At 35.8% G+C, this 27,490-nt stretch overlaps 1 protein-coding gene across 1 annotated transcript in view; it reads right to left on the bottom strand.

The window, feature by feature from the left end:
• Positions 1 to 219: 219 nt before the first annotated feature.
• SEC63 (SEC63 homolog, protein translocation regulator) overlaps positions 220 to 27,490 on the bottom strand; it is a 69,231-nt gene continuing 41,960 nt past the window's right edge. The window contains exons 13-21 of the mRNA XM_059941470.1: positions 26,956 to 27,103; positions 25,523 to 25,605; positions 17,271 to 17,330; positions 16,892 to 17,065; positions 13,386 to 13,544; positions 11,512 to 11,613; positions 6,500 to 6,598; positions 2,266 to 2,370; positions 220 to 1,300 (exon numbers count right to left, since the gene is read on the bottom strand). Coding sequence (XP_059797453.1) covers positions 1,157 to 1,300; positions 2,266 to 2,370; positions 6,500 to 6,598; positions 11,512 to 11,613; positions 13,386 to 13,544; positions 16,892 to 17,065; positions 17,271 to 17,330; positions 25,523 to 25,605; positions 26,956 to 27,103 — 1,074 coding nt within the window. The 3' untranslated portion in view covers positions 220 to 1,156. The remainder of the gene's footprint in view (positions 1,301 to 2,265; positions 2,371 to 6,499; positions 6,599 to 11,511; positions 11,614 to 13,385; positions 13,545 to 16,891; positions 17,066 to 17,270; positions 17,331 to 25,522; positions 25,606 to 26,955; positions 27,104 to 27,490) is intronic.

Here is a 27,490-nt window from a genome sequence, read left to right as displayed (position 1 = left end):
CTCATCATGTACACATTTCTGCTCTTTATACGCACTACCCTGTGGGAGTGTGAGGGGGAAATTCCTCCCAATCATGGGTTTTTCTATAGTATACAGAAATAGCAATCACTTCAGCAGTCATGTACATTATTATTAAATTTTTAGTTGAAAAATAAAAGAATGAGTTATCCTATCATATCCCTTTCTGGGAGCAAAAAGACACACCATTACAAACGTAAAGTGAGTCAAACTTCTATTTTATTGACAGGAGTCCAAAATGAATACAAAAAAATGCCTCGTTTGCATGTTATATTTTTCCTTAAAAGGCTTCTGATAGAGTCAGGTAGATTAAAAGCTAAGAATGTATTTCAGCTTTTATAATGAACCTTTTAAAAAAGGTTTAATAACGTAAGTCACCAATATCAGAGAACATATGGTCCCACAATCATTTTTAGATCTATAGCTTATAAAAAGAATTAGATCCTGTATTGATCTGCTAAAATAGAGGCTTAAAAATGTTTTAAGCCATTAAAAGCCATTTTTATAATCTGATAACTCTGGGCAATTAAGAAAAGGAAAATCCCAAAACGTAGCCCTCTATATTATGTGGAATGTGACAGAATGCCAACTTACGACCAAGATAGGCAAAAATAAAATGTTTAAAGCTATGAATGGAGCTGTTATAAATACTCTTGTATCACTGCAAAATGTCAATAAATGAATAATAGAGCTTACCAAGAGATTAAAACTTGAGCAGATGTTACTTAAAATATTTGTGGTGTTTATCATACTTTAACGTTTGTTAAAACTAAAGCTAAACAAAGAAAAGTCGCTCATTTATAGATTGTTTTTCATGTACCTTTACTTTCACTGGGACCACAAATGATCAGATAATACATAGCCCACACTTCTGGACAGTTATAACAAAGGGTTTATTATCATTTTCAGATGAAATAAATGCACCAGCCCATACTTGAAAGGCTTTCACAAGCCTTAAGCATTTTTCAGACTGTACCAAGGCACCACCACTGCCTAGTTATATTATGCACCCATTTCTAGTAAAGAACTAACACCTCCCTCAACATCAGTTCTGCACTGTTTCTGGTTTATTACACACTTCCAAAACAGCAAAAATTTGCAAATATGTGCAAATGTTGTGGTCCATTCATAGTACTGCTTAGTCATCATCTTCCTCCTCTTCTTCCTCTTCCTCAAAGCTATCTTCAAAGCCCTCGCTGTCCTCCTGGTCTTCATCCCCCTCTACTGCTGTATCCCACTGTGGGTGATTTTCTGGCACAGGCTTAGCCTCATGAACTTCCAACTATAAAAAAGAATTAAATGTAGACTTCAGAAACTTGGGGAGGAATAATGGGAGAAATACCTGGTAAAGAAAAGGTTTTCTTTGACTGCAGCAATTATAAAGAGATAGATTTTATGCTTTTAACTCTAAATTTAACAGATTTAGAACAGATATTCATCCCAGAAATAAAAAGGTGAATCTACTAACATGTAAGTATAGTTAAATTTCTAATGTAGTTTGATAGTTTGATTTTAGGAGCTTATACTATTTATTCTGTGACATGAAAGAGGAATAATTGTTATTCTTGAGCGAGAACACTGAGTAATGTCTTAATAAGTCTTCTGCTGATGAAGAAAAACTCAAGTGTGACTTCCAAAGAGGTATTTGCAGCCTCCAGACTCATGAAGTAACATTCTACAGCCAATGGAAAGAAATACAGTATTCTCGTGAGGGAAAAAAAGGTATGTCTTTGCTGGCTCCCTTCTCTTAGGTCTCCAGTATAGAGTGCAACAATACTTCTTCAGCACAGTCTCTCTAACACAATAGCATGCCTCTTATAAAAAGCTCAAGTGAAATGGTAAACACTGATGGGAGTGTGCTTCAAATGATACACAAATGTATACTCTAAAATGATCAAAAACAAATTAGTTTTGGAAATCAACAAACACTACAATGGAATCTGTGGGAAAACACATGTGCTTTTTAAAGAAAACAGAACCCATTTGGTGAGGCCCTGTAAAGTAAGAGCATATTATAGCACATTAAAATGTATCACGTAAGTTATACTCAAGGTTCTAAATCATTATACTCCGTTAATACAACTTAAGTTTATTACTGAAAGAGTAGTCCATCAAGTATATTACCCAAAAGTATGAGATGACCTCTTTTTCTATTATTCTACATTTCAAAACTAGAAAAGCTTCTCCAGTATATTAAGCACTTATTCAAATAGACAACCATATTTACTGCATAGTCATTATTCTTACCTTCAATGGTTTAATCTGATCCAAACCCATATAGGAGTCTGATCTTAGAAACACTGTATATTGATAATTTCCAGGCTTTCCTGGTGCAGGAAACTTCAGTTCTACCTAGAATATAAAATCAGCACTTAAAATCTGTATTTTGAGGAGTGGAAGAAATAACAGCTCACTCCTAAAATATTTAGACTAGAGTATTTAATAGCTAGGGTTTACTCAGATGACACAGGAGGTCCTAATAAATGTTACAAAAGTTCTAACAACAACAAATACATACATATATGATGTTTATGTCAGATATATACTATACAAAAAGAAAACAAAAAGAGGCAGAATTGATGGGGTTAATTTCTATCTCCACAATTCAAGAAAGCATATTTAAAGCAACCAAGTTCTATGTTGACCATCACATCTTCACAACTTGAATGAAGTTGGGTATAAAAGTAAAATAAATGAAATTGGCTAAAACAGACTTCACCAGAGAGGAAACAGTTCTTGCCAAATTTTCTTATTTCTACGACAAATGTTGTGAGATAATAGAAAATATATATTATTGGCCTCTGCCCTCAGTTCCAGGCACAGAGCTCCTCAAACCCCTGTAATTTCCTAAGTGATAAGAGCACAAGGAGCATCTTTTGTTCTAATATTTGGTCTTTGACTCTGGTTCCTGACACTGAGCTTATAAATCCCTTGGAATTTCCTGGATAAGAATGAGTTCTGGGCTTCCCTGGTGGCGCAGTGGTTGGGAGTCCGCCTGCTAATGCGGGGGACACGGGTTCGAGCCCTGGTCTGGGAAGATCCCACATGCCACGGAGCGGCTGGGCCCGTGAGCCACAACTACTGAGCCTGCGCGTCTGGAGCCTGTGCCCCGCGACGGGAGGGGCCGCGATAGTGAAAGGCCCGTGCACCGCGATGAAGAGCGGTCCCCGCACCGCGATGAAGAGTGGCCCCCACTTGCCTCAACTGGAGAAAGCCCTCGCATGAACCGAAGACCCAACACAGCCAAAAATAAAATAAAATAAATAAATAAAGTAGCTATAAAAAAGAAAAGTGCTTTAAAAAAAAAAAAAAAAAATTTCCCTCACTCCCCAAAAAAAAAAAAAAAGAATGAGTTCTCTTCTAATGAGGTGGCTCTTGGTGGGCTCCTAGATGAGGACTGGTCACCAGAAAGCCCAAACCATGATTAGAGGCTTAGAACTTTTAGTCCCACGCCCCCATTCTCCAGAGAAGGGCTGGAAACTGAGCTAATGATCAATTATGCCTTTGTGATAAAGCCTCCATAAAAATCCCCAAAGTAGGGGTTCAGGGAGCTTCCGAGTTGGTGAACATGTGCAAGTGCTGGGAGAGTGGATTGCTCAGAAAGAGCATGGAAGCTCCATGCCCCTTCCCACATACCCTGGCCCTAGGTATTTCTTCCATCTGGATATTCATCTATACCCTTTATCATACTATTTTCATAATAAACTGGTAAATATGTTTCCCTGAGTTCTGTGAGCCATTCTAGCAAATTACTGACCCCAAGGAGGGGGACCATGGGAACCACGATTTACAGCCAGTTGGTCAGAAGTATAGGTGACAACCTGGGACTTGTGACTGGCAACTAAAGATGGGGAGTGGGGGAACAGCAGTCTTGTGGGACTGAACCCTTAACCTGAAGTAGATATCCAGGTAGACAATGTCAGCACTGAGCTAAACCACAGGACACTCAGCTGGTGTCACAGCGAATTGCTTGGTGTGGGGAAAAGCCCACAAACTGGTATCAGAAGTGTTGAGAGTGTGGCAGTAGAGTTAGAGTAAAGGAGAAACACACAGGAGAAATACATTTTTTCTTTATAGATGTCCAATGCCTTACCAGGTCAAAAAGATACGTTATTTCCTATCATATACTAATGAACTTCAAATACAAAAATTTACGAACCCTTAGAAGTTTCTATTCCACTTGGACAAAGGAAGAAATACATTTTTATGATGACATTTAGATGTTCTGGTAATCTGCCTCCACTTCCCAAAATCCAGATTTTGTTGGCAAGATTATATATTAAAATTTGCCATTAAAACAAACAAGTTAGAAAACATCATGGGAGAATTTTTTCTTAAATTAATCTCAAAGTTTGGCCCCTCTAACTGTAACATCAAACCTAGAAATCATAAATGAAAAAAACTACTAAATCACACCATCAAACACCCAAATAAACCAATGGATAAACAAATGAGTAAATATTTCTATTTTTGCTTGATAAAAACAGCCACAAACTGGGGAGAAATATCTGCAATACACATCACAAAGGGCTGATTTCATAATATTTAAACAAAAAAAGTTCCCAAAACCAATTTAAAAGACCAATAACCCAACAAAAATGAACAATGGTCACAAAAACACACACAAAGAAATATGATTCAAACACACTGAAAGATGTACAGTTTCCCTCTTAAGAGAAATATAAAATTAAAACTACACTGAATACAACCAGCATAGTAAAAATTGATTCAGGCAAGAATCATCAACATATGCTAAAATGAGTGGGTTAAAGTCTGTTGGAGAACAGGGTATTCACATAGTGTCCAAGTATCACCCCGCACATTGGAGGAAGACATACTTTTTACAACAGAGAAAAGTCTTAACTAAATGATCAACCATGATATATCACCAATATCAGGCAAACTGATATAATGTGCCCCTGATGTGATGCACTAAGAAGGTTATTACATCACCTACGCAGTATTTTTGCCAAAAATATTTGAGAAGAATATAAGCGTGAGTAACCAATAAGACAAATTCAGATTAAGGGATATTCTATAAAATACCTTGCCTGGACTCTTCAAAAATGTCAATGGCATGAAAAAATAAAAAAGAAAGAGGTCAAAACTCATAGATGAAGGGTCTATGGGGGCATAACATGCATGCCACATTTTTATATGTCTCACACACTGAGAGACAATGGGCACACTTGAACATTCATTCTCCCTATGGAGAAATAAACATTTAGCAATATCAAAATTACAAATGTGCAGGGCCTCTGATTCATTAATTCTACCTCTATGAATTTATCCTATAGATATGTTTGTACATGTGCAAAATGACATGAGGTTATTCATTGCAGCAAAAGACAAGAAACATCTTGTAAGTCCACCAAACAGCTGAGTGCTGAATAAACTAACTCCCACACAAAAGAATATCATGCAGCTGTAAAAACAAATGAGGAAGCTTTTTCTGTACTAACAAAAATTAATACAGAAATTAATTTGCACCATAACTTGGTGCAAATTCCAAGTTATGTCACTAAGAGAAAAAGGTAAGGTGCAGAACATGGTATATGCTACCTTTTGTGCAAAACTGGAGAGAATACACCTACATATTTGCTTGTAATTTACAATACCACATGAAGAACAGATAAAATTTTGATAACACTGATGGTCTCCAGGAAGTGGAATGGGTGACTGAGAGACAGGGATACAAGATATTTCAGTGTGTGCACTTTTGTATATCTTCTGAAATATTAACTAGGTGAACGTATTATCCATTCAAAAATAGGTAAAATTTAAATTTAAAAAAATGTTAAAATTACTCTGTCAAAGAAATACCCTTAAGTTGGTACCAACTCTAAGTGTCAAATAAACAAGAAACTACTTCATACATGTACTACTTGGTTAGAAAGGTGGGAAAAAACGTTTTGGATTAAAAATCATCATCATAGATCTTGAAATTCAAAGCCTTGCTCTTGTCCACCAAGTCCAGGTAGACAGAACCTTCTTCCTAGAAAAATAACATAAAAAATCAAGAAGAAAAACAAGAAAATCCAAGGCAAAATATGTTCATCACAAAGCTATATTAGTGATGTCACTGACAGTGGACAATGCAATGTAATAAAAAATTCCACTCTAAAACACGAATCACCAGTTCTTATATTTGTTTTTTAAGACAAGAGGTATATATCTGAGCACTAACCCAAAGAGGATAAAAATCATAAATTTTTGTAAAACATAATTAAATTCTGGAGATAAGGTAAGGCATGTGTTCTGAGATAGTAACAGTGAAAACTCCCCAAAATAAGTTGAGAACAAGGTTTTAGAAGACTACCAAGTTGTAGTTCAGTACTTCATAAAGTTCCAATGAGCTCTCTCCAAAAAGATGTCAGAGAATAGTTATAAAATGTGTCTTAAATAAAATGTAATAAGCCAAATACGATAAACTGATTTCTATACTGTTTTCTATATTTAAATGATGTTGTTGGATAATTACCTCTTCCATATCTTTTAGTGTGCACACATGGTATGGCATAGATATTAACGTTTGTTCCTTCCTATCTGCGATATAAAGCCACCACCATTCTTGTTTTTCCTGCAAAGAAAAAAAGAGTATAAATAACCAAAAAGAGTTGGAGAAATACAATTTTGCCTTGTCTCATTTTAGCGGTATGGTTATCCCTTGGTACCTGAGGGGGACTGGTTCCAGACACGCCCCCCCACACCCACAATGTGGACACCAAAACCCATGAATGCTCACATCCTTTATATAAACTGGTGTCGTATTTGCATATGATTTGTTTCATCTCTAGATTACTTATAATATCTAATACAATGTAAATGCTATGCCAGTACCCAGCAAATTCAAGTTTTGCCTTTTGGAACTTTCTGGAATGTACCCCCCTAACATTTTCAATCCACAGTTGGTCAAATCCACGGATGCAAAACCCACAGATGCAGAGGGCCAACTGTATTTTCCTTGTTTTATTCGTTGCTGTATCCCCAGCACAGACTCAGTGCCTGGTACAAAATAGATGTCAATAAATATTTACTGAATGAATAAATTGTTCTTAACCATTTGTAGATCTGCTCTCCACAACACTTTTGTATGTAATTTTGGTGTTTCAAATGGCCCCTTAAACGCTATTGATGAACCTCTGTATTAAAAACCCCTGATTAATTGTAAATGACAAAAGATATGCTAAAAAAGAAAACAGTATGAACTATTACAATATCATTTAGCAAATAATCTTAGTAATGTTACCTAGTAATAAGCAAAAGCCAGAAAGTAGGAGTGGAAGGGACTTGGGCAACAATATCAGAAATCAATATATTAAAACACATTACTCATAAGAGAGCATCTCAGATTCTAAGAGCCTGTTTATACCTTTTACTGCACATGATTTTAATAAGCTCAGCATTTTTAGTTGTACTTCATAAAAGATTAGGAACAGAAAAAGAGCTGGGCAAAAAAATTGCCACCAGAATGCACAATGGTAGCAGAGAGCACTGACAGGAGACAAAAATCTATTAAAACAAAAATTAGAAGACTAGTCTGGAAGTACCAAACTTCAGTGTGCCCAGCAACCATCACTGTATTACAGCACAGGTCAGTAACTGAACAGTCATCTGCTTCGCATCCACTGTTTAAGAACTGGACAGAGACAATATCTTTCTAAAATGGCTTTTAAAAAAAAATGTTTTGTACCTAAAAATAAATTCTAGGATATTCCAAATAATCAACCAAAACAACAATAGACTATTCTAAAGTCTCAATTATCCAAAAGAAGGTTAAAAAAATGACTTTTTACTGAAAATAGTTTCGTAGGAAAAATGTTTATGCTTCTAAGCCAAAATCACTTGCACTTTCTATTGCATTTCAATCCTAAGACATTAAAATTTGTTTTATTATCTTTCTAAAAATGCTACACTAAGTTCAGCTAAAAGTTTTTGTTTAAATGCCTTAAACTACAAGGCACTGCAACATTAATAAGCAGAATAACAGATCACAAGTGCATGATTAACCCAACTTCTGCTTAACCCAAGGGTTAAGACTACCACAATAGGTATATGTGTATATATATGTTCGTCTATGTGTGTTTTGAACACACAAAATGTGTAAAACATAACAGACTCAAAATGGAGTACAGTTGTACCCCACAGGAGATTGGTTCCAGGACCACCCCACCTCCAGGATACCAAAATTCATAGATGCTCAAGTCTTTTACATAACGTGTCATGGTACGGTTGGCCCTCCGTATTTGCAGATGCAGAACCCACAGATACCGAGGGCCAACTGTATAAACATCTGGCCTTTGTGAGCCAGAGTCTCTGCTGCAACTACTCAACTCTGCCACTGTATTGCAAAAAGAATGAGTGTGACTCTGTTCCAATAAAACTTCATTTACAGGCTGGGAGGCAGATTTGTCTGTAGGCAGTAGTTTGCCAATGCCTGTTTTAAAGCCATCCAGACCTGATTATTTCACTTCTCTAAACCTCACTTTTTTCTCTGTTAAGTGATGAATGCCTACCTCACGCTGTGTTGTGAACATAAACCGAGATAATACAAGTAAAATATCTGTAAAACTGCCTAGGACACAGAGCACAATAAAATTACAGTTACATTTATATAGCCACTATGGAAAACAGTATGGAGGATCCTCAAAAAATTAAAAATACAACTACCATATGATTCAGCAATTTCACTTCTGGCAATTTACCCCAAGAAAACAAAGTTGCTAATTTCAAAAGCAATTACCGCAATTACACAGCAATTCACCACATCATTATTTACAGTAGTCAAGATATGGAAGCAACTGAAGTGTCCATTGATGGATGAATGGACAAAGAAGATGTGGTACATATATACAACAGAATATTACTTAGCCATAAAAAAGAATCGAAATCTTGACATTTGAAACAATGTGGATGGACCTAGAGGATATCATGTTAAGTAAAGTGAGAGAAAGACAAATACCATATGATCTCACTTATTTGTAGAATCTAAAAAACAAAACAAAATGAAAACAGACTCACAGACATAGAGAACAAACAGGTAGTTGCCAGAGGGGTGGGGGTAGGGGGAGAAATAAGTGAAGGAGATTAAGAAGTACAAACCTCCAGTTATAAAATAAATAAGCCATGGGGATGTAATATACAGCATAAGGAATATGATCAATAATATTGTAATAACTCTGTATGGGAACAGATGGTTACTAGACTTATTGTGGTGACCATTTCATAATGTATGCAAATGTCAAATCACTATATGTTATACCTGAAACTAATGTGATGTTGTATTTCAACTATATATCAATAATAATTTTAAAAGTTATGATTATTAATGAACTGAGGTAAACATCTCTACTATTTAAGTGGTCTGACATTTCATTACCAGAACATATATTAATATGAGAAGCAGAGGGGTATATTCAAAATGTGCATTTATTCTTTATCTCCACTTAGAGAATGCCTCCCACCCTCCATCCCCTACCCACGCTATTTGATTAAAATGAGATTCATTCAAGAATACTATTTATTAAGAAGCTAGTGACTATCTGGGACTTCCCTGGTGGCGCAGTGGTTAAGAATCCACCTGTCAGTGCAGGGGACACAAGTTTGAGCCCTGGTCCGGGAAAATCCCACATGTGGTGGAGCAACTAAGCCTGTGTGCCACAACTACTGAGCCTGCACTCTAGAGCCCACGAGCCACAACTACTGAGCCCGCGTGTCACAACTACTGAAGCCTGCATGTCTAGAGCTCGTTTTCCTCAACAAGAGAAGCCATGGCAATGAGAAGCCTGTGCATCTCAATGAAGAGTAGTCCCCACTCGCCGCAACTACAGAAAGCCCGCGTACAGCAAGAAAGACCCAATGCAGCCTAAATAAATAAAAGAAAATTTAAGATTAAAAAAAAAAAAAAAAGAGAGGATCTGTTGTGTAAAAAAAAAAAAAAAGAAGCTAGTGACTATCAATCTACGGCACTGCACCTACGCTCTCTTGATGCACATGGTGAAAAGTGGAAAAGATGTTCTACCATGAGTTATTTGTACTTTAAACAAAACTGTTTCTGTTGTGTGAGATTCCCAACCATTCTTAACTTATTAAATAAACATGAGCTGCAATTAACATGTAAGTCAATAATTAACATAAAACTTTTAGTAATTTAAGTGGGTAGTATGGTGGTCAGGTAGGTACATGGGAAGGTAGACAGGTAGATGTTAGGAAAATCCTAAATAAAGTTTATCTGATAAATGGCACTTTGAGATATTTACCATGTAGATGAAATTACAAGAAGGCATTTTCACTGCTAAAATGTTCTAAGGGAGTAAATGAATGCTTTGCTTATTAACTAAGCATGGTCTAAAATGAAGCTGTCTATTATAAGGGTACAAATTATGCAGCTTACAGCATCCCATGGTACTTTTAAAACCAATCAATGAGTGGAATTTATTCGCTTGCTTTCAGGAGCTTTGGTGTTGGCAGACGACACTGCAATGGGCAAAATGCCCCAACAGATGGGCTATAGCTCAGGACATGCCAGAAGATCAGTGCACACAGTAAGATGGAATCCTGGGCTGACTTCTCTCCAAGTCAAAACAAAAGTCTGTGCAGAGCCACTCATTTATTATTAGGAGAGCCAAATCACTTAGGAATTTGCCTTCAGCAGCCCCCAGCAACTAGAGATTGATGTTCTAGAGCAGAAAGCAGATTTATACATGAAATCACCTGCCAAACATGAGTGGTAAGCACAAGGTTCTGTGGCAAAGCTGCAAGGCAGTCTACGGGAACAGCTTCGCTAAACTAAGAGGCAACCAGTCCTTGATCTCTAGCCACAGACAAAATCATCCACAAATGCAATACATCAAGCAGATCCCAAATTCATTTGAAAGACAAACAACATAGCGTATCAAAGAGATCAAAAGTTGAACAGGCCACAGTCACAAAGTAAACAAGCACAAGGGAACAAACAGCACTGCAATGATCTGTCCTGAGCTTGGGGCTTGGCTACTACTGAACTTAGCAGGTCCCTCAGCCATGGGCTTGCCTCTTCCCATGGACCAGGGCAATTATCGGAGCAAGTCTAGTGGCTACAGGTGGCCAGTAGAGAACCCTCAGAGAAAACCCATGGGGAAAATTTAAGGACATTTTCATCCTATTTAAAACATGACCGAAGTGTGAGATTCACAACAGCCACATAGTCATAGGCAAAATATGCATTTGTCCAACTAGGACTGCCTGAACTGCTAATGAAAAATCATCATTAAGCACAACTCTCAGTAATCTGGGCGCAGAAAAGACAGAAGTACTTAAAGAGTTAACAACCCTCCTTTTAAACAACACATTCACTAAAAATGATTTATGTTGAAATATAGGCTTCAAAAATGTGGCCTATCAAGAATAGACCACATTCAGCATATTTGAGCCAATACACACTACAGAGAGATAAAAAGCAACTAAGAAATATCTGAATAGAATAAGGAAAACACTAGGCTGTGTATAACTCACCTCAGGAAAGTAAAGACTATAAACAGGGTGTGTTATCTTTGATTTGGTTTCCAGTAGAGCTCGCTCCTTTCGCTGTATACTTTGTTGTAATTCTTGCCACTCCTGTAAAGTGAAAATTAAATATTTGAAATCAAGCATATTTTCAATCATTTTGAGGGGTGTCCGTCTTCTTCCAGATGTTATTCCTGACAACACTAACTACTACTGAGTTCAGTTCCACAAATCTGATCATTTCCCTGCCCCAGACTTACAATGCTTCTTTTCATAAATCAACTCTAACCCATCTAGTATGAACTACACAGCCAATCATGACCTGACCTGGACCTGTCTCTTCAGTCTCCTGTCACTGTTTTCCTCCCTGCACTTTTTCTTCTAGTCGTTTCCAACCACCTAGACTTCTCTGACCTCACCAGCTATTTCACTCCTCCTAAACCCTGTTTGGATTTTTGTTTTCTTTTTTCTCTACCTGGCAAATTCCTACTCATTATTCTTTCAGGAGCAGCTAAAGTCTAAAGTGTGAGTTCCTGAGTCCCACAAATTGTCCTCTACCCCAGAGCTGAGTTGATCACTCCTTCCTTTGTGCCATCACTGCCCCTTGCACAACGTGCATAGTCTCTTTGGTACTATAGTGCTTACTTACAAGTCTGCCTTCTCCATTAGGCTACTATCATTCAAGGGCAGAAACTATTGCACATTTAGCTTTGCATTCCTATCATCTAACACCGCGCTTGCAGTGTGACAGATAATGAGTAATTATTTGTTATTTGTATAATTATTTGTCAATTGAATGAATGTATTTTTTGGTCATCTGAAGAAACTAGTTTATCAAAACCCTACTAACCTAGTCACTTCTACTAACCCTAATACAGCCAGAAAGAAATTTGTCAACTCTTTCTCAAAACAAGGGTGGGGGAATAATTTCTTTGATAGGTTTTAATTTCCTGGCAATCAACTTAATTCTCAAAGTACAAAAACACTCAAGGGCCAGCAACTGCTAAAAACAGTCATCCTTATTTTTCTCCCACCATTCCCAAGGGCAAGTACATTATTTCTATATACCTTTATCCTTTGCCCTTTTACTTTTTCCTTTTTTTTGGCCTCTGCTTTTGCCTCAGAGGCTATTCAGGGAATCTCTTTTAAATTCCTAAACCACAAGGGTTACTTTTAGATCAATGGTCCAGTCAAGAACACCACAAACATAAAGAAAATGGCTGATCAGGTTACAGTTCATTTACAGTGAGCCTCTAAGGACCATTATTTGTCCACCAAATATTCTTTTCTACAGCCTTCTCATAAATCATGTGCAACTTAATGCCATGCCATGAGATTTTTTTTCTATTCCCTTTACCCTCACAATCTTAATTCCTTAGTGACAGCCCTTTCCTTAATGTCTTATATACCTCTTGAAACGAGGTGGCATTCCGTAAATGTTAGCTTTTACCTTAACCAACTTCTTGACGTTACAGCCCACAGTAATGTTTCTTCACCCTAAACATTTCCTGGAACTTTTGAGATCCTCTTCCAAGTAAATGCTACCTATTTCATAATCCACCTTTCCTTACTCATATTTCCAGATAACACAGAAAATTGCCTTAAGAGAACAAACTGACTTCACCTCAGACCCAGGTCCTACCCCATCTAACAATTTAAGATTTAAGAAAATTAGGATTTCCAATCTTGTTAGAAATAACTTTTCTTTATAATTACAACTACCATCCCTCAAAAACATTCTGTAAAAGTAATATAAGATTATAAAATATACTGGTATTGCTTAAGACAAGCAAAAAAAGTAAGCAAGCAAAGGAAAAACAACAACAGAAACCAAAACTATCATCAGAGGTATAATTCCAATTATTTAAACCTATAAGTCTTACTGCTTCATCATCCTTGTTTTGTTTTTCATCTTGCTCTCTATCAGAGTCTCTGTCACTACCATCATCTTTTTCACTTTGAGAGTCTCTATTGGTTTCTTCTTCCTCAGAGTCACTGCCTTTGTCAGAAACTTCTTCTTCATCTTCCTTTACTGCAGCTTCCTAAAAGGAAAAAGCAACCACAAAAGCTCTGAATATCTCAATGAATATACCATTCTGAGTCCCTGAAACTAATTTACTGTCATTATAATTAAACGGGCTCAAGATTACAATTTCACTATTCATGCAGAATTTTAGAGAATTATAAACATTTTTATGTATAAATATGTGGGAGTCAGCCTGAAGACTTTTAACATTTGGCTTATTTGTCTTTTTGTCAGTTATTTTATTCAGTCTTCAGAGTTTGTAAAACAAAAATATTTTATTTCTATTTGCAAAATATACTACCACAATGGCTAAGATGGCTCATCTTTCACAAACACCAATTATACAATATATTTTAGAAGGAGAAATGAGAAGTTTATAGTACTGCTTTGGGAATTTAATATCATCTTCAATAAGGAGTATAATGCAGTAAGGAAAGTCACTGTCCCAGACAAAATACTTACTAGTCCGTTTCAAGAAGCAAGAAAAAGAATAGCAAATTAAATGCAAAGAAAGTAGCAGTGAATAATACAGACCAGAAATCAATTAAAGAGAAAGCAGATATGCAAAAGGGAAACCCAAACAAAACCAAACATTGGTTCTTTAAAAAGATTAATAAAATTAATAAATCTTATTAGGCAAGACTGATCGAAGAAAAAAAGAGACAATACAGATTACCAATATTAGGAATAAAAGAGACATAACTACAGATCCAAAAGACATTAAAAATAAGGATATTATGAATAACTTTGTCAATAAATTTGACAACTTAGAGGAAATGGACAGAGTCCTTGAAAAACACAATTTACTAAAACTGATATAAGAAAAAAAGTGGAATATGTTAAATAAATGGACTCTACAATTAAATCCTTTTTCAAACTCCAAGCCCATATGGCTTCTCTAGGTAATTCTTTCAAATAAGAAACAACCCAATCTTATATACCCTTCCAGGAAAAAGAAAGAGAGAATAATCCCTAACTTGTTTAATGAGGCCAGCATAAACGTGATCCAAAACCTCGCAAGAATATTACAAGAAAGAAGAATGACAAACCAACTTTCTCTCATAAAAATAGATGCAGGAATCCTAAACAAAATATTACTAAATCCAGATAAATATTTTAAAAATACTATGTTATGAGCAAATGAGATTTGTTCCAGGAATACAAGGATAGTTTAAAATTTTTTAATTCATCAGTATAATTTGTCACATTAACAGAAAGGAGAAATATCATACAATCATCTCATGATAAAAAACCAAACTGGGAATAGAGGGAACACATCCTTAACTTGATAAAGAATATCTACAAAAACCCTATACCTAACCTCATACTTAGTGGTGAAATAATGTTTGCTTTCTCCATGAGATCAACAATAAGAAAAGGGTGACTGCCATCTTCACTTCTACTTCTAATCAACACTACACTGAAAGTTCTAGCCAGTACAGTAAGGCAGAAAGGAAGAAACCGCATAAAGATTAAAGTAAAGCTGTCTTTATTCCCAGATGGCATGATTGTGTATGTAGAAAATCTTTTTCTTTAAATATCTACAAATAGTTAGAATTACTGTCAATTCATCAAGAATCCTTGATATAAGGTAAATATTTAGAAGGCAACTACACTTCTATACACCAGCAATAAACACTGAAGAATGAAATTCTTTAATGTTATTTGCAATAGCACTAGAAAGGATCAAACACACAGGAGTAAATCTAATGAAAGATGTGTCATATACTCTGCCAATGGAAATCACAAAACACTGCTGAGAAAAATTAAGAAAGATCCAGTTAATAAAGATAAAGCATAATTATGAATAAAAAGAGTCAATACTGTTAACCTGTGAATTCTTCCCATATTGAATCACAGAGTAAACACAATACCAATCTAAATTCCAGCAGCTTTTTTTGGGTGGAAATTCTCAAGCTTATTCTAAAATTTTAGCTGGAAATGCAAAGGACCTAAAATAGTCAAGACAATTTTGAAGAAGTAAAATAAGAGTTTGAGGACTTACATGACCATATTTTAAGACTTAAAATAAAGCCACAATAATTAAGACAGTGTGGTACTGGCACAAGAAGAGACAAATAATCAGTGCAATGGACTAGAAAGTCCATAAACAGATTTGCGCATATACACTTATGGTAACTTTTTTACAACAAATCACTATTGCAATTCAGAGAGGAAAGAATGATCTTTCCAATAAATGGTGCTAAAATAAGTGGTCTATAATCCCAATCTCACACTATTCACAAAAATTTAAGATATAACACAGAGCTAAATTTAACAAGCAAAATAATAATACTCATAGAAGAAAACAAAAATATCTTCCATTCCTTGTGTCCTTGGGATAGGCAAAGATGTCTCTAACAGGACACGAAAGCACTAACCATAAAGACTGATGAAACAGACTTTATTAAAATTAAGAACCATCAAAAGCTCCATTAAGAGAGCTAAAAGGGACTCATATCCAGAATACATAAAGGAATCCTACAAATCCATAAGAAGAAAAACAACCCCAAAATAAAAGAGGATATCCAAATGGCCAGTATGTACATGAAAAGGTGCTCAAAATCATTAGTCATCAGGTAAATATAAATAAAACCACACACAGGAAAAACACACACACACACCCACACCCACACCCACACACACAGATACCACCACAGATCCATCACAGTGGCTTAAATAAAAAAGAATGGTAAAACCAGGTATTGGTGAGGATGTGGAACAGGACTCATATTTTGCTGGTAGGACCAAAAAATGGTAAAACTTTAGAAAATGGGCTCTTTCAACAAGTTAAACATACACCTATTTTATGACCCAGCAATTCCACTGCTAGGTACATACCCAAGAAAAATGAATGCCCACAAAATGACATGTACAAAAGCAGAACATCTTTATTAAGAATAGGCAAAAACCAGAAAAACCCATAATGTCCACCAATCACAGAACAGATAAATTGTGGTATATTCATATAATGGAATCTCTCTCTCTCTCTCACACACACACACACACACAGCTGCTGCTACACACTGTACAGGTGAATGTCAAAGACACTACGTTGAATGAAAGCAGCCAAACAATTCCACTTATAGGAATTTTAAGAATAGGCAAAACTAATCTATGGTCCTAACAGTGAGAACAGTGGGGAAGGCCGTGGGGGGTGGATGGAGGGGTCACTGACTGAGAAGGGTACAAGAGAGCCTTTTAGGGTGCTGGTAAGGTTTTATATCTTGATCTGGGTATAATGGGTACACACAATTGTAAAACTTCAGGAGCTATACACATAAGATTTGAACATTTTAGTGTATGTTAGACCTCAATAAAGATGATAGTAACAATAATCTTTACATAAGATAATAAACTTACGCTCCCAACGACTCCGTTAGCCTGCTTTTGTTTCTGTTGCTTTGGTTGTGATAAGGGCACAGGTGTAGGTTTTTTTTTTAAAGGTTTCTTTTTTTTTGATTTAGCAGTTTTCTTGGGTCCTTTACTCTTCTGTTGCCATCCTCCTTTTGTTCTGTTCTTGTTAGTATCACCCTGCTGTAAATCACAACACACATGCACACTCAGAAGTTGTAGCACTAGTTTCATTTGGAAGTCATAGTAAATTTTAGATGGAAATGGCTAAACTAAAAAATGTTGTAGTAAAGTGAATTAGTCTCCCACAGCAATATAAATCAATCAGAGAACTAAACAAAACAGTTCTTTCACCAGGAAAGATAGATAGGAAAACTGAAGTTTTTACCCCATCTTCTGCTGGCTGTTCCTCTGCAGCACAGATGGACTGCTCCTTTTCAAATACTTCCTACAGGTAGTGGGAAGAAAAATATAAAGTCTGTCAACCTATATTTACCTTTCCGATAAAGCAATCTTTCAATATATATTATCAGTAAGTTTTTTAACTGCTGACAACTGCACGGGGTGGGGACAAAACCATGGATAGACAGGAGACTTGAAGCAATTACTAAATGATGTATGTGTGCAAATTTAGCAATCACTAAATGACGCTTTAGAAGTTACCTTCTGAAATATCTCACATCTGTCTTGAATATATTTTGAGAAGTACATTCTACTTAAATTTATAAATGCAATGCCTTAAAATATGTAAACTCATTATAAGTCAGTCATATTTCATAATTTAAATTTTTACTTTTATTCTAATAGTAATCAGACATGACTATTTTAAAGTTATGAGAATTTGAATATATTACATTATTCTCTAACATTAAAACTTCAGGAGACCAATATTAGTTTATTTATGATTGTAAGTGATATTGCTGATATAACTGATATAACTTAGATATAACTAAGAAGTGGAACACCAAATCTACATATCCTAAAGACATACCCACCCACCAAATAATCCATTTAGAATCAGTACAGAAGCTATAAATTTAGGATTTGAAATCCCGTAAGAACTTAGCAAGAATCTATACTAGAAGACGACAAGTGATATGGGTTGTGTTTCATAAACTCCCTAGAATTGTTAAAGCTAACAAGTGAAAACAACAACTGTTGGGCTCAAACTGTTGGCCTAATGCATCGGTCAGCAAACTATGGCTCACTGTCTGCTTTTTAAACAAAGTTTTATTAGAACACAACTATGCCCATTTGTGAGTTCAGCAGTTGCTACAGAGACCATACGGCCTGTAAAAACCAAACATATCAATATTTTTAAAAATTAATTAATTTCTTTTTGGCTGCGTTGGGTCTTCGTTGCTACGCGCAGGCTTTCTCTAGATGCGGTGAGTGGGGGCTACTCTTTGTTGCGGTGTGCAGGGTTCTCATTGCTGTAGCTTCTCTTGTTGTGGAACATGGGCTCTAGGCATGCGGGCTTCAGTAGTTGTGGTTCATGGGCTCTAGAGCGCAGGCTAAGTAGTTGTGGCTCACAGGCTTATTTGCTTCGTGGCATGTGGGATCTTCCTGGACCAGGGCTCGAACCCATTTCCCCTGCATTACCAGGTGGATTCTTAACCACTGCGCCACCAGGGAAGTCCTGAACATATTATTTAATAACTGGACCTTTATAGAAAAAGTCTGCCAGCCTCTAGCCTAATTCTATCATCTCTGCTTCATTTCTTCACTTATTAGTTGGGTTCTAATGCTTAATTATGCTGAGATACAACTGATGAAAGAACTGAAAGATAAATACTTGATTCTTTCCCTTCCTCCAGGGCACTTTTGCTTTTTCTTTTACTAATTACCTGAGAAGTGTCAACAGCCCAAGGCCAATTTTGTGCTCATTTCTCAGGCTGGGAATTTCAAAGCCTGTGGGCGGTGTAAATCTAGATTCTAAACCCAATCCTGACCACTGGCTTAGAGCTTCCTCTTCTCCCAGGAGGCACGTCTCATCCAGAGTCCATGATACAAATGCTTCCTTACCACTTGCTACCATAAAACAGTATCTTTGATTTGATATGTCCTACTACAAAATATGCTTTTCCTACCAGAGGTTTTAGACATGGGTTTTAAAGGTAGCATAGGTTTCCTACAGATGCCAATAGACCTCAGAGTAGAACAGGCTAAAATCTACCACTGGCTGAATAAAACTGAGCTGATATACTACAGTCTATTAAAAATGGGTTACGACTATAGTTGAAACTTAGGAGTTATACTTGGCTTGGGAGGTAATATAAATATGTAACAGAAACTGAGAAAAACAAGATGCAGGGAACATAGACATTATGACTGGATTTAATGAAAAAGAATGAGAAAAGTACCAATATACATATACATGCATGTACATATATGCACTGAAAAGGTCCAGATAGTAAACACGAGCATGGAGAAAGATACAAAAAGATTAACACAAGACTGAATTCTGGTCATCTGGGTCTGACAAGGAGGTTTCCTGGGGGAGCAGGGGTGAGATAAGGGATCCATGATAAAACTATCATTTAACTCTGTGGGTATGCATGCATTAGGCTAGCTAAAGGGATGAGCTTCAAAACTGATGATCTCAGAGTGGTAGAATTTTAGGTGATTTTAATTTCTTCCTATACTTTTCTGCATTGCCTCAATTTTTTTCCCCACACAGCATGAATGTTTCACATAATTAGGAAAAAAAGCTAATTTTACTGTACTTTTTAAAATAAAAATAAAAGGGAGTAAATTCTCAAGAATTGACTAAAAAGAAGTAGGTAGAGGGCAGACAGCAGAAGCAAGAAGAACTACAATTCTGCAGCCTGTGGAAGGAAAACCACATTCACAGTAGGACAGACAAAATGAAAAGGAGAGGACTTTGTACCACATGAAGGAACAAGATTAAACCCCAGAAAAACAACTAAATAAAGTGGAGATAGGCAACCTTCCAGAAAAAGAATTCAGAATAATGACAGTGAAGATGATCCAGGACTTCGGACAAAGAATGGAGGCAAAGATCTAGCAGATGCAAGAGAAGTTTAACAAAGACCTAGAAGAATTAAAGAACAAACACCTAGAAGAATTAAGAACAAACAAACAGAGATGAACAATACAATAACTAAAATGAAGAATACACTTGAAGGAATCAATAGCAGAATAACTGAGGCAGAAGAACGGATAAGTGACCTGGAAGACAGAATGGTGGAATTCACTGCCGCAGAACAGAATAAAGAAAAAAGAATGAAAAAGAATGAAGACAGCCTAAGTGACCTCTGGGACAACATTAAATGCAACAACATTCACATTACAGGGGTCCCAGAAGGAGAAGAGAGAGAGAAAGGATGCAAGAAAATATTTGAAGAGATTATAGCTGAAAACTTCCCTAACGTGGGAAAGGAAATAGCCACCCAAGTCCAGGAAGCGCAGAGTCCCAGGCAGGATAAACCCAAGGAGAAACACGCCAAGACACGAAGTAATCAAATTGACAAAAATTAAAGACAAGGGAAAACTACTGAAAGCAACAAGGGAAAAATGACAAATAACATACAAGGGAACTCCCATAAGGTTAACAGCTGATTTCTCAGCAGAAACTCTACAAGCCAGAAGGGAGTGCCATGATATATTTAAAGTGATAAACGGGAAGAACCTACAACCAAGATGACTCTACCCAGCAATGATTTCATTCAGATTTGACAGAGAAATCAAAAGCTTTACAGACAAGCAAAAGCTAAGAGAATTCAGGACCACCAAACCAGCTCTATAACAAATGCTAAAGGAACATCTCTAAGTGGGAAACACAAGAGAAGAAAAGGACCTACAAAAACAAACCCAAAACAATTAAGAAAATGGTCATAGGAACATAGATATCAATAATTACCTTAAACGTGAATGGATTAAATGCTCCAACCAAAAGACATAGGCTCACTGAATGGATACAAAAACAGGACTCATATATGTGCTGTCTACAAGAGACCCACTTCAGACCTAGGGACACACACAGACTGAAAGTGAGGGGATGGAAAAAGATATTCCATTCAAATGGAAATCAAAAGAAACCTGGAGTAGCAATACTCGTATCAGATAAAATAGACTTTAAAATAAAGAATGTTACAAGAGACAAGGAAGGACACTACATAATGATCAAGGGATCAATCCAAGAAGAAGATAGGACAATTATAATTATATATGCACCCAACATAGGAGCACCTCAACACATAAGGCAACTGCTAACAGCTATAAAAGAGGAAATCGACAGTAACACAGTAACAGTGGGGGACTTTAACACCTCACTTACACCAATGGACAGATCATCCAAACAGAAAATTAATAAGGAAACACAAGCTTTAAATGACACAACAGACCAGATAGATTTAATTGATATTTATAGGACATTCCATCCCAAAACAGCAGATTACACTTTCTTCTCAAGTGCGCACGGAACATTCTCCAGGATAGAGAATGTTGGGTCATAAATCAAGTGTCACATCTTGGGTCATAAATCAAGCCTCAGTAAATTTAAGAAAACTGAAATCATATCAAGCATCTTTTCTGACCACAATGCTATGAGATTAGAAATCCATTACAGTGAAAAAAACGTAAAAAACACAACACATGGAGGTTAAACAATACGTTACTAAATAACCAAGAGATCACTGAAGAAATCAAAGAGGAAATCAAAAAATACCTAGAGACAAATGACAATGAAAACACGATGATCCAAAACCTATGGGACGCAGCAAAAGCAGTTCTAAGAGGGAAGTTTATAGCTATACAAGCCTACCTCAAGAAACAAGAAAAATCTCAAATAAACAATCTAACCTTACACCTAAAGGAACTTGAGAAAGAAGAACAAACAAAACCCAAAGTTAGTAGAAGGAAAGAAATCATAAAGATCAGAGCAGAAATAAATGAAATAGAAACAAAGAAAACAATAGCAAAGATCAATAAAACTAAAAGCTGGTTCTTTGAGAAGATAAACAAAACTGATAAACCTTTAGCCACACTCATCAAGAAAAAGAGGGAGAGGACTCAAATCAATAAAATTAAAAATGAAAAAGAAGTTACAACAGACACCACAGAAATATAAAGCATTAAAAGAGACTAGTACAAGCAACTCAATGCCAATAAAATGGACAACCTGGAAGAAATGGACAAATTCTTTGAAAGGTATAATCTTCCAAGACTGAACCAGGAAGATATAGAAAATATGAACAGACCAATCACAAGTAATGAAATTGAAACTGTGATTAAAAATCTTCCAACAAACAAAAGTCCAGGACCAGATGGCTTCACAGGTGAATTCTATAAAACATTTAGAGAAGCGCTAACACCCATCCTTCTCAAACTCTTCCAAAAAATTGCAGAGGAAGGAACACTCCCAAACTCATTCTATGAGGCCACCATCACCCTGATACCAAAACCAAACAAAGATACTATAAAAAAAGAAAATTACAGACCAGTATCACTGATGAATATAGATGTAAAAATCCTCAACAAAATACTAGCAAACAGAATCCAACAACACATTAAAAGGATCATACACCATGATCAAGTGGGATTTATCGCAGGGATGCAAGGATTCTTCAATATATGCAAATCAATCGATGTGATACATCATATTAATAAACTGAAGAATTAAAACCATATGATCGGGCTTCCCTGGTGGCGCAGTGGTTAGGAATCGGCCTGCCAATGCAGGGGACATGGGTTCGTGCCCCGGTCCGGGAAGATCCCACATGCCGTGGAGCAGCTGGGCCTCTGAGCCACAACTACTGAGCCTGTGCGTCTGGAGCCTGTGCTCCGCAACGGGAGAGGCCACGACAGTGAGAGGCCCGCGCACTGTGATGAAGAGTGGTCCCCGCTTGCCGCAACTGGAGAAGGCCCTTGCGCAGAAACGAAGACCTGACACAGCCATAAATAAATAAATAAATAAATAAATTTTTTAAAAAAACAAAAAAACAAAAAAAAAACAAAAAAAAACCATATGATCATCTCAATAGATGCAGAAAAAGCTTTTGACAAAATTCAACACCCATTTATGATAAAAACTCTCCAGAAAGTGGGCATAGAGGGAACCTACCTCAACGTAATAAAGGCCATATATGACAAACCCACAGCAAACATCATTCTCAATGGTGAAAAACTGAAAAGCATTTCCTCTAAGATCACGAACAAAACAAGGATGTCCACTCTCACCACTATTATTCAACATAGTTTTGGAAGTCCTAGCCATGGCAATCAGAGAAGAAAAAGAAATAAAAGGAATACAAATTGGAAAAGAAGAAGTAAAACTGTCATTATTTGCAGATGACATGATACTATACATAGAGAATCCTAAAGATGCCACCAGAAAACTACTAGAGCTAATCAATGAATTTGGTAAAGTTGCAGGATACAAAATTAATGCCCAGAAATCTCTTGCATTCCTATACACTAATAACAAAAGATCAGAAAGAGAAATTAAGGAAACAATCCCATTCACCACTGCAACAAAAAGAATAAAATACCTACTAATAAACCTACCTAGGGAGACAAAAGACCTGTACCTGTACTCAGAAAACTATAAGACACTGATGAAAGAAATCAAAGATGACACAAACAGATGGAGAGAGATACCATGTTCCTGGACTGGAAGAATCAATATTGTGAAAATGACTATACTACCCAAAGCAATCTACAGATTCAACGTAATCCCTATCAAATTACCAGTGGCATTTTTTACAGAACTAGAACAAAAAATCTTAAAATTTGTATGGAGACACAAAAGACCCCAAATAGCCAGAGCAGTCTTGAGGGAAAAAAATGGAGCTGGAGGAATCAGACTCCCTGACTTCAGACTATACTACAAAGCTACAATAATCAAGACAATATGGTACTGGCACAAAAACAGACATATAGATCAATGGAACAGGATAGAAAGCCCAGAGATAAACCCACGCACCTATAGTCAACTAATCTATGACAAAGGAGGCAAGGATATACAATGGAGAAAAGACAGTCTCTTCAATAAGTGGTGCTGGGAAAACTGGACAGCTACATGTAAAAGAATGAAATTAGAACACTCCCTAACACCATACACAAAAATAAACTCAAAATGGATTAGAGACCTAAATGTAAGACCGGACACTATAAAACTCTGAGAGGAAAACATAGGAAGAACACTCTTTGACAAAAATCACAGCAAGATCTTTTTTGATCCACCTCCTAGAGTAATGGAAATGAAAACAAAAATAAACAAATGGGACCTAATGAAACTTAAAAGCTTTTGCAAAGCAAGGGAAACTACAAACAAGACGAAAAGACAACCCTCAGAACGGGAGAAAATATTTGCAAATGAATCAACGGACAAAGGATTAATCTCCAAAATATATAAACAACTCATGCAGCTCAATATTAAAAAACAAACAACCCAATCCAAAAATGGGCAGAAGACCTAAATAGACATTTCTCCAAAGAAGATATACAGATGGCCAAGAAGCACATGAAAAGATGCTCAACATCATTAGAGAAATGCAAATCAAAACTACAGTGAGGTATCACCTCACACCAGTAAGAATGGGCATCATCAGAAAATCTACGAACAACAAATGCTGGAGAGGGTGTGGAGAAAAGGGTACCCTCCTGCACTCTTGGTGGGAGTGTAAATTGATACAGCCACTATGGACGACAGTATGGAGGTTCCTTAAAAAACTAAAAATAGAATTACCATATGACCCAGCAATCCCACTACTGGGCATATACCCAAAGAAAACCATAATTCAAAAAGACACATGTACCCCAATGTTCACTGCAGCACTATTTACAATAGCCAGGTCATGGAAGCAACCTAAATGCCCATCGACAGACGAATGGATAAAGAAGATGTGGTACACATATACAATGGAATATTACTCAGCCATAAAAAGGAACGAAATTGGGTCATTTGTTGAGACGTGAATGGATCTAGAGACTGTCATACAGAGTGAAGTAAGTCAGAAAGAGAAAAACAAATATCGTATATTAACGCATATATGTAGAACCTAGAAAAATGGTACAGATGAACTGGTTTGCAGGGTAGAAATAGAGACACAGATGTAGAGAACAAACGTATGGACACCAAGGTGGGGAAAGTGGCGGGGGGTGGTGGGGGGGGTGCTGGTGGTGGTGGGATGAATTGGGAGATCGGGATTGACATATATACACTAATATGTATAAAACAGATAACTAGTAAGAACCTGCTGTATAAAAAAATAAAATAAAATTCAAAAATTCAAAAAAAAGTAGGTAATGAAATTCTCAACAATAATCAATAATTAATCTCTGTATAACACTTTACAGTTCAAGATACCCACACTACCTTATAATTATGTTTTATAGGGAATTAACAAATCATCACAGGAAGAATTAAAGTATTTTTCAACTTTGTGTGTGAGTTAAAAACTAATGTGAAAATTATAAAAATTAATTTAAAATTTCAAAACAGCTAACAGAACCTGCAAAATTAGATTTTCAAATCTACAATAAAAAAATTAATTAATTAATTTTTAAAAAAATCTACAATAGTTTTGACTTTGAGAATGTATAACTTAGAATGAAAGAATATAAAAACCTTAACACATAACTCTTAAAGCATAAAAATACAAACAGACTACTTACTGCCATTGTTTGCCTTGTCAATTTAACCAACACTGTAACTAAGGATCCTACTGTGATGTTGTTGCTATCTTCATCATCCAATACTATAAGATAAAAGGAAAATAAATAAATAAAAATCAAGCTCTATGTCAAGGCAAACAGCAAAACTTAACTTATTCAAATCAATCTGGTATTTCAGTATTTCAAACATAGAGTTTTAAACCTACTAAATAAAAAATAATTCATTGACTATCTACTCTATAAAAAGCTCTCTAGTAGATGCCTTCAACAATGTACTCATTTAATCCTTAAATCAGCTCTGTGAAGCATTATTATTATTTCTTTAAAGAAGATACTGAGGTTCAGAAATAAAGTAAAATGCCCAAGGTCACAAAATGGCTACATCGACACTGCCAAGTTTCAAACCCAAGTCTTTTAAAACAGAGTATAATGTTAGGACTACAACAGCTTTCTCTCACAGTGATATAAAAATAGAATTCTGTCACTCTATTAAATTGTGCAAACTTTATACTCACAAGATCTTACCTATATGAAAAAATGCGTGCCTGTAAGAATAAAATAATTAAAACTAGTATTCTGAGCAACAGTAAAGATATTTTAAGGCAAGAACTTGAAAATATTGTTTATATTAAAAAACACTTTAAAAACATTTTTTGCAATGTTTTTGCAACTGTTTAATTTTTTAAAACCACATTTGCTACACACACCCCCAAAAGTCTAATAATAAGAAAACTCAACTACAAGCCCTTTAAAAACGGAGACCATTCCTAACACATCCTTGTATTTTTGGTCCCACAAGAATGTTTTCACAATGGCAACTCAGTAAATGTCAAAGCTCAGAACAATGTCACAATGAAGGAATGGAGCAGAATAATCTCTAATTCTGTCACCATTCTAAGATACTATATTCAGCTCTAAAATGGGAACTCACAGGACAATTATGTAGGTAGAAAAATAATCTCTATTTTTTTTCACTCCAAGCAGACATAAAGACAGAAGTCAGTCAAGAAAAACACATGAAATGTGCCACAGAGCATGGTAATTTTCAAGATTTAATTAATATAAACAAGTTAGGTTTTTTAAAAATTAATTTTAGAACTAAGCAGGTATCTTATACTAACAATAGATATATTTCAAATATCCTTCATTACATCTAGAAATCTCTTTCATTCTTTGAAAAGTTAAGATCTTCTTGAAAGCTGAACTACAGAACAGAAGCATCCTCAAACCTAAGCCCATTAGGAGGATAATAAAAGTAGGGTTCTCAAAACTAGTAAGTATACAACATCTTCCATCACAGCAAATCTGACGGGTAAAGTACAGTTCTGCCAAGTCTAATTAAAAGTTATTAAATGAAGTGTTTTGAGGACCTTGAGCCAAATAAACAAAAGCCAATCTATCAAAAGGGAAGCAATGGGAAACCTCCCATTTACCCTGTGATTTTATGTCCATGGTCACAAATGGGAAACTCCCAAGGACAGCCATAACCTCTTCATACTTTTCATCTTCAAGGAAGTGCAATAGATTGTGACGATCTGATTCTTTTAAACTCACCAAATCCTGGATAGTCTTAATTTTGTACTAAATTTAAAAAGAGAGAGAAAGAAAATAAATCCCGAAGTCATATAACTTTACATAAAAGGAAAATTATTAGCATGTTTACCAAAACAAAATCCAAAAACTTTTAGACAAATATTAAGATTATATACATTTCAAAGCAGAAAATACAACTTCACTGCATTTCATGGCCTTTTTCTCCAAGGAAATTTAAATTTAAGAATTTTCTTTATTACAAAGTTAATACACAGTTACTTTTTTTTAATTAGAAAAAAATAAAGTTACAGGAAAAAATAATAACATTCATATAAACTCTTGACCCAAGCAAGAATGACTGTCATTTGATTTGTTCAGTTTGCAGACATTTATTTTTAATTTTAATGATAAAAACCTTTAAGAGTATGAATTTAT

This window comes from Balaenoptera ricei, chromosome 12 (genome assembly GCF_028023285.1).
Source record: "Balaenoptera ricei isolate mBalRic1 chromosome 12, mBalRic1.hap2, whole genome shotgun sequence".
Taxonomy (NCBI): Eukaryota; Metazoa; Chordata; class Mammalia; order Artiodactyla; family Balaenopteridae; genus Balaenoptera; species Balaenoptera ricei.
The sequence above is the reverse complement of the archived record's forward strand: the minus strand, read 5'-3'. Positions and strand labels throughout refer to the sequence as shown.